Here is an 8,377-nt window from a genome sequence, read left to right on the forward strand (position 1 = left end):
GGTCCTTATGTAAATGCACATGCACGTGCCTGCACCTGGCCCACTCACCCCGGCAGGCTCCCTGAGTGGCCACGTACAATTCTCGCTGGGACTCACACCTGGCCTTCTTCAGCTCACACTCCGTGCCGTAAGTGACCCCGTCAGAGCCACAGACCTGGAAGCGGGGGAGTCAGTGAGGGTGATGTGACCCCTTCTAGAGGCTGCCCAGGGCCGGGAGACGGGCCTCACCGGGCTCCGAAGGACACTCTGGCAGCTGAAGTCACAGACACACGGCCCATCCTCTGAGTCCTCGTCCCAGATGCCACCTCGCTGCCGGCACAGGTCAGGCTCACACTCGCCGTCTTCCCCGGAGCCGGAGCCCCCGGAACCGCACTCCGCTGTGGGCGGGCGGGAGCGGCAAGTCACCAGGTGGCCCTGGCTGGAGCACGCAGGCCTCCCCTCCCAGCAGCCCAGGGGCCTACCCAGCTCGCAGGGCCCCGGGCGGGTCTCCTCGATGTGCTTCTGCTGCTGGCAGGACGCCTGGCGGAGTTCGCACGTGCTGGGGTAGGTGACCCCATCACTGCCACACACAGGGCCAGGTGGGGGGCGCTCACACCGTGGACACACACACTGCCCCGCTGAGCACACAGCCCCGAAGGCACACACCGCGTCCCCACAGGTGTCTGTCAGTGGAGAGCCTGGTCAGTGGGGCGCTCAGGCCTGGAGGCAGGCCCACCACCCGCCATGACCCCCACTCACGGCAGTGTCCGGTTGAGGCCACGTGAAGGCTGATTTGATGCGTGCAGGCGGCCACGTGCAGCTCACACTCACTGGTGTAGGTGCGCCCGTCGGAGCCGCACACGGGCTGGGCTGAGGCCACACACTCAGAGGGACACACGCAGCGCCCCGTTTCGGCCTCACACAGGGCCCCAAAGCGGCACTGCCCACAGCGGTCTGGGGAGGAGGCTTGTTACTACATGGTAAGGAGCCCCCTCCCAGATCCCCCGCCTAGCCCCCGCCCCACCCTGCCTGTCACTGACCACAGGGTCCTTTCCGCGCCACGTGCGTCTCCCGGCCGAGGGCACAGGCCGTCGCCACCAGCTCACATGCACTGCCATACGTGACGCCATCGCTGCCACATACAGGGTCATAGGTGCCTGGGCACGCCTGTGGACACTCACACGCAGCCTCGCCATTCTTCACGGCGCACGTCGCCCCAAACGGGCACTGAACCCCTTGGCAAGGGGATGGGGGCTGGCCTAGGAACAGATGTGGCGCTTAGCCACCCCTGGCCCCTCCTAAAGACAAAGCCCCCCACGCAGCAGATCCTCCCAGGTAGGGGACGGAAGCAGACGAGCGTGGGCCGGGCAGGGGGACCAGATGCACAGGACACAGCAGAGAGAGGGACACACGCACATATGACAAAGGACAGGGACACAGACCTAAGCGTCACTGGCCGCAGCCCTGGGCGTGAGGGGTGGGCGGCTGTCCCCAGACACAGGAAGTTTTGTGACTGCCCATCAGGGCCTCAGGAAGGGGCCTAGCCAGCCTCACCCCTGACACCCTTTCCAAGGGGGCTCCCCCTTATGGGTTGGGGGGGAGTCCACACCCTGAGTCACACCCAGGGCTGCATGGGGAGACGGGGTGTCTGTCAACTTGCTCTGGGGACCGCAAGGCCAGGCAGCAGCGAGCACCCCTCCCCCCAGCCGCACTGGGGGCCGACCTCGGGCTGCGGGCTCCGGGGTGCAGGCGCAGCACCTCCTCCTGCCAGCAGGTGGGCTGGAAGACACAAGAGGCGGAGCCGAGAGGGGAGGCACGCCCTCGGGGCGGAGGTACATGGACACAGAGAAAGACAGGAAGAGGGCAGGCTGCCTGCCCCAGACAGAGGAAAGGGCGGTGGGCAGAGAAGCCCCTGCCCGGGCCACAAAAGACACGCTTGACGTCCAACCTGACTCGCCTCCCCACGAGGGTGAGGCCTGGCATGTCCAACCCCCACCCCCTTCCAGGTGCTGCGCAAGGTAGACAGACATACAGACTGGCAAGACTTGAGGGCAGTGGTGGGCCTGCAGGAGGGCCCGTGCCACCGTCCCCCGAGCATCCTGAGAGCTCCCTACGTGGCTTCGCCCTGCCCAGGCCCCTCGGGTCCCGCCACACAACCAGAACCCAGGCAAGGCGTGACGCAGATGTAGATGGTGGGTGATGGGCAAACCCCAAAGGGTACAGGCTGGGTGGGCGCTCACCACACGGGCCCCGATGCCTCACAGGGATGGCACGCTGCTGCTGGCACTCTGCGTGGTGGAGTTGGCACTCGCTATCGAACGTGCGCCCGTCCTGGGCACAAACAGGCTTGTAGGCGCCGTCACAGGTGGCACGGTCACACGAGCAGTGGGCGCGGCCGCGGCGGGACAGGCACACGGCATGGAAGCGGCAGGGCTCCAGGCACTGGTCTGTCACCGGGAAGAGAACGGGGAGGAGGTTGCCAAGGACACTGGGAAGTGGCCGAGTCTTAGCTTTGCGGCGCGGGGGCACCTGCGGGCCCACCTTGTGGATGACATTGGCCAGAGCGAACTTTCTGAAGGAGGATGCCCCGGGCGGCCCCGGTGCGGCCCATCACGCAGTCGTTGTCATAGGTGACGCCGTCGTCACCACACACAGGTGCCCGCCTCGGGGGACAGCTCTCGGGCCGCAGGAGCATCTCGGGCCGCCGTGTGCGAGGGTTCACCCGGCACAAGCGGTTCGGGTCATCGGAGGTACCCTGGCAGGGATCTGGGGACAGCGGGCGGTGTCAGATCACTGCTCCCTAGGCCGCACACTCGGTGCACACACCACCGCGAAGGCATTGCTCACCACAAGGGCCATCGAACTTCTTAAAGAGGTTTTCCTGGCGGGCGCAGGCCCTGCGCAACAGCTGGCACTGGCTGGGGTAGTCAGCGCCATCACTACCGCAGACTGTGCCCTCAGAGGCCCCTGGGCAGGAGGTAGGGCACAGACACACGGCTGTCTGCCCATCAGCAGAGCGGGTGCAGGTGCTGCCGAAGCTACAGGTCACGTTGGAGCAAGGGTCCCGGGACCCTGTGGGAAGAAAGGGGTGGGGTCCAGGCAGCGGAGCCATTGACCCACCAACCCCCTACCCCTCCCATAAACCAAGCCTAGTCTTTTCAGAGCTCTACCCCACTTTGCTCCTCATTAAGCCCCACCAGGCCACGCCTCTTACAACCCCCCCGCCCCCAGCCAAATCCCTGGGTCTCACCAAACCAGGCCCCACCCCTACCGGGCCCCGCCTCCCCATCTTGTCACAGCTCATCCTGCATTAGGCCCCGCCTCCCATACAACAGGCACACACCCCCACTCAGCTCTCAAGCCCCGGCCCCGCCTCCCTTCGTGGTCCCACCCCCACAAGCCCCACCCAGCACGCCCCGCCGCGCCCCTCCTCACCGCAGGCGCCTCGGTTGAGCAGGCGGATGCGGCGCTGCTGGCTGCACTGCGCACGCTGCAGCTCACACTCATTGCTGTAGGTGGAGGCATCCGAGCCGCACACAGGTGCCACCACGCTGGGGCAGGCGCCCTTCTTGCACACACAGGCGGCTCGGCCAGGGCCCTCGGCATTCGGCTCGCACACGGCACCAAAACCACACAGCATCCCCCGGCACGCTGGAGGGAGAGGGGGAAGAGGGTGGGGGGAGGGCCGTACACCGCCAAATGGCGGGGGCCACGGTCTCATTGCCCCGTCCTGTCCTCACATCGACACACCTGAGTTGCACGCAGTCCAAGCACGGAAGCCCTCGGGACATTTGCACACACGCACACTCATGTCCACACCACAGCATGCCTGCGCTCCTCACCACCGTGTACACTCTGGGCACAGGATGCCCGCCCACCAAATGTCTGTACACACTCCCGTGCACTCGTGGGGCTCCTGTCCCCTCCGCAGCCTCCCTTTCCCACCTTTGCCTGCTTCTCCAGGTGACCTCCTGTCCCCCCCAGGTTCCCCCACCCCCCAACTCTGGAAGCGCACGCCCTGGCCCTGGCCATGCCTCTGCTGTCCCTTCCCTTCTCCCAATAACTTCTGGGAAGAGCCCTCCTCATCCTCTTCCACCACCACCACCACCCCTCACCCCTCACCCCCTGCCGCTCTCTGACATAGCCTCTCCCAGGGCACTGAACTGGCCTCCCCTGTCCCCAAAGCTGCCTCCTCCCCACCCTAGCCACCACCCCCTGCTGCCTACTTCCTGCCCACTCCTTGATCTTGCTGCCTCCACTGGGCACTCAGCACCAGAAACCCAGCCCCATTGATGGCGGCCTTTCTAGGCCTCCATGTGCCACTGCACTGCCCAAAGGTCTTCATGAGCACCGTGGGGTGACAAGAGCCGGCAACAGCCAGCCAACCAAGAGCTGGCCGTGCAGGCTTAGGCGAGCACTGATCCCCACCCACTGCTGGCTGACTGTTCCTGACCCCCAGCTGGTGAAAGAGAAGGGGGTTCAGTGAGTTTCGAGGACCAGTGGGGGGCCAAGCTCAAGGACCAATGAGCTCCCTCTGCCACCAGCAGGAACAGCCAGAGACAAAGACATTAAGATGGGGAAGCCCAGAAGCCTGAGTGTCAGCCCCTCCTGGCCACAGGCTGGGCCTCAGAGGGGGCCGGGGCCGGGGCAGGCTGGGTCCTCTAGGACCCCTACCTGGCACTGGTGCCTGCTGAACAGCCACCTATGGACTGATAGGGTGGGTCCATTAGGAGAGGCAGCTGTCTGAATCCCATAAATGTTCTATTGAAGGTAATTATCATTAATAAGTCATGGGGAGAAGGGTGGGGCTCCCCACCCACCCATTACCTCCCAGACAGCTTGGGAAACAGGGCAAGAAGAGGCGCCCCCACCCCCTATCCAAGAGAGGGAGGGCTGCGCGGGGGCCCAAGAACCAGAGGTTGCCATGACAACAGGCTGCCTTGAGCTGGCGGCTGTGTCTGTCTGAACATCCCCACCCCCACCTGCACAGACTGGGTGAAACAGGGTGGGGACTGCTTGGGATCCCCACCTGTGGTCCCTGATAACCTCTCGGCAGCAACACTGGACTACTGGCAGAGGGAGGGGAAGGGCTCGCTGTCCCCGCCCCGCCCAGCTCGGCACCCTGCTTCTTACTGCCCACTGTGCCTCAGCTCCCCATCTGTAAGCAGGCTCCGTAGGACCTCCCCATGGGGCTGTGGTGAGGTGAAATGAGCCCATTTGTACAAAGCACCGGGGTGCCCTGAATGGAACATCAGGGACTCAATCAGCAACAACAGTGGCGAGAGCTGCTGTCCCCATTTTTGCTTCAAACTCTGATCACCCCTGACCTCTTCCCCTCTTCTCTCCTGCTCTCTAGTCTTCCACCCCAGACCCCTGGCCCCTCCCAGACCCACCCAACAGACACTTACTGGTCTCCAGCTGGCCACTCCATTTGACTCCAGCTCCCTGCTGGTCACCATGACCTCCAGTCACCACCCTGCCTGGTCAGCATGTTCTCTTAGTCAATATAACCTCGTAGTCCCCAACCCCTCTGGCCAGGTCTCCCGCCACCGTGCAGAGGGTGGTGTTTGGGGGCAGGAGGCCAGTAGTAACCCGGAGGGGACTCTGGGGGCCTGGTTGCTAACCTGGGCATAGTGAAGAGTTAAAGAGAGCCCAGAGTGACCAGGGGACACTGGCCCCCAGTCAGATGGGCAGGGGCAGGTCTTGCTCCTCACTTTCCAGATCACAGGAATAGTTTCCTGTTGCCTGGACTACGACTCCTGACTACTCCCCCTCCACCCCAAATAGCAGCATCTTGTTCCAAGATTCAGCTCAGAAACTACCCCCTCCAGAAAGGCTCCCTGCCCCACCGCTCACTCACAGCTCTGCCTCCATTGCAAAAGCCGGAGACCACAGAGGCTCGGGTGTCCGGACAGAAGAGAAAAAAGGTACATGTGCAGGGAGCACACAGAAACAAGTACACATGAGATAGCATGTGCACGCAACACATTCACATATATACATCTGTTACGTGCACATACACATAACAGGCACAGAGCTCCGCGTCTACCTTAATTGGCCCATGTACCATTACACACGTGTATGCCCACGCACACATTCACACAGTTACATGCTCCCTTACGCCCATGTGGCTGAGGCACAAATGAGGTCACCTGACACAATCCCGGTGCCACAAATGGCAGTGCCACCCTGGCCAGCGCACCTCCTCACTGCTCACTGTTGCCCTCACAAACACGGGGCAACTGTGAGCAGTGAGGTCACCTCTGGGCCCTGCCATGGCCTCTGCACATGGGCCTCTGACAGGCCCCCCCACCCGGGGAGCTCAGCCCCCCACAGTCCCGCTTTCCCTGCACAGAAGGCCTCCCAAGCGATGCTGGAGGCGGTGGTGGTGGCTTTTTATAGCTGGCCTGTTGGCGAGGGGCTATATTTAACTGCCTGCTGCCCCGGGTTTGGGGAGGACGGCCAGGATGCCCAGCCCTGCCTCAGCCACAAGCCTGTGGTAAGTTGGTTTGCATGGCCACGCCGTGGCATGTAGTAGTCAGGGAATGCGTGCTGGGTGATATGTCTCTGTGGAGAGGGGGTATGTGTGAGGGGCAGGCGAAGGCCACCAGCCTCTGAAGCTTTGGAGAAAGTGGGTGTTGGGAGAGGGGAGGGCAGCCTTGCTCCCAAGCCCAATCCTAAATCTGGAAGCCTCTTGGCTTCTTGCCCAATGGCAATGGGAGCCATGGCAAAACTCTCCCCAGACCACCTCCACCCCAACCTTCCTGACTGGACAGTAGCACAGCCTCTTGTCACGGGCAGCAGAGGACTGAGCGACAGGCCCCATGCTCTTTGCCCGCCTCATACCAACGGTCACAAGTGGTGTGGTTCCTGCAGGGGCGAGACAGGGCCCCAGAGCTCACAAGTCTCCTCCTCTGACCAGGTGACTCCAGTCATGGGGAGAGGTCTTTCCCCACAGGCCCACTCTGGGGCTCTGAAGGGCTCATGGGGTAGCCCTTTTGCTTCTGTAGGGGGCACTCCTGGGGCTTCCTGCCAGACAGAAGATGAGGGGAGGCCCCTCACTGGGTCAAGGGACAAAGGGATAGAGGCCCAGACCTGGCCACCCCCAAGTCCCGGGCCTTCAACATCCAGAAGTGGCTTGGGCCAATTCTGCAAACCAGGGCCACGTCTGAGGAGAAGCGCTCAGGGGCACCCTCCAGCCCCTCACCAGGGCGATAAGCACAGCCTGGGACGTCCAGGCATATCTGCCAGGTAGGGGAGAGATCCTGAGGGCAAACCTGGGAACTCCGGTGGGGGCGGGGGGCGTGGAGCGGCCCAGGACAAGAACCTCCTTCACAGCCCCCAGGAGCCACTGGCCCCACCCCAGCCCTACTCCCCTCTGCTGGCCCTCCAGCAGTGATGCTGACAGCTTCCTTCCTTCTCTTCCACATCAGCTCAAAGGCAGCAGCCCACACACAGGGGAGCCCAGGGAGGCTGACCCCACCCCACAAAGGTCAAGCGGGCCAGCCCCGCCCTCTTGATCACCACGCCCCATCCGCTCCAGCCAAGGTCTGGACAGTTCCAGGAAGAGACCTCCACTACACACCACCTCCCAGACCCTCCCCAGGAGCCCCAGCCCCCTCCCCAGACAGCTAGCCCTCCAGCTGAGGGCTCTGGGCTCCGCCCTCAGCGTTTCTGTCTCTATCCAGAGCTGTCTCCATCTGCACAGAGTCTGAGACTCCAGGGACTGGTTCCTAATTTCATGACAGGGCCAGGGAGGCCCAGAGAAGTGAACAGGCATGGCCAGCGGTGAGCTACGCAGCCGGGAACCCTCGCTCCCTCCTCTGGCGTCCCAGCTCCAAACACACCCTACCTCCTCCAAAACTGACCCCTGCCCTCCTCCAAGCACAGACCACCCCCAAGCTGGGCCGGAGCCCTGACTCACCATCCAGAGGTCGGGGGGCTGGTGTGAAGTGGGTCCCCGGTTTATCTGGAAGAAAGAAATCACGTCAGACCCAGGGATGAAGTCCTCCAGGGTCCTTCCCTTGCCAGATCCCAGCCACTCCATGTCACTGGCTCCTCTCACCCTACCCTCCATGCCCCCACCTTCCACACCCCACCCACCACACCTTCACCCACACTACAGCACACACACACACACACACACACACACACACACACAGAGTCCTCAGTCTAGTAATGTACTTTCCTCAGCCCCAGCAGCTGAGGTGGAGACTGGAGAAGGCTGGTAACCCTGGCCCTGACCCCCAGTGACAAGGAGGCCCCTGCTTTCCTTCACCTGCCAGGCCATCAGGTATGGTGACATGCATGTCCCATCCCACCCCAAGCCCCAGTGCAGCTCAGCAGGCACCTCCCTTTCCCAACTCCTGCAGAAAAAGTTACTCTCATCAAGGGCCAG

At 63.2% G+C, this 8,377-nt stretch overlaps 1 protein-coding gene across 1 annotated transcript in view; it reads right to left on the reverse strand.

The window, feature by feature from the left end:
• AGRN (agrin) overlaps positions 1-8,377 on the reverse strand; it is a 31,809-nt gene that overhangs the window by 11,490 nt on the left and 11,942 nt on the right. Inside the window, exons 2-11 of the mRNA XM_030887965.2 lie at positions 7,904-7,948; positions 3,415-3,630; positions 2,827-3,051; positions 2,521-2,745; positions 2,220-2,426; positions 1,020-1,238; positions 739-933; positions 462-662; positions 229-377; positions 49-154 (exon numbers count right to left, since the gene is read on the reverse strand). Coding sequence (XP_030743825.1) covers positions 49-154; positions 229-377; positions 462-662; positions 739-933; positions 1,020-1,238; positions 2,220-2,426; positions 2,521-2,745; positions 2,827-3,051; positions 3,415-3,630; positions 7,904-7,948 — 1,788 coding nt within the window. The remainder of the gene's footprint in view (positions 1-48; positions 155-228; positions 378-461; positions 663-738; positions 934-1,019; positions 1,239-2,219; positions 2,427-2,520; positions 2,746-2,826; positions 3,052-3,414; positions 3,631-7,903; positions 7,949-8,377) is intronic.

Source organism: Echinops telfairi, unplaced genomic scaffold, assembly GCF_000313985.2.
Source record: "Echinops telfairi isolate 266 unplaced genomic scaffold, ASM31398v2 ScPeMD7_7457;HRSCAF=8495, whole genome shotgun sequence".
NCBI lineage: Eukaryota > Metazoa > Chordata > Mammalia > Afrosoricida > Tenrecidae > Echinops > Echinops telfairi.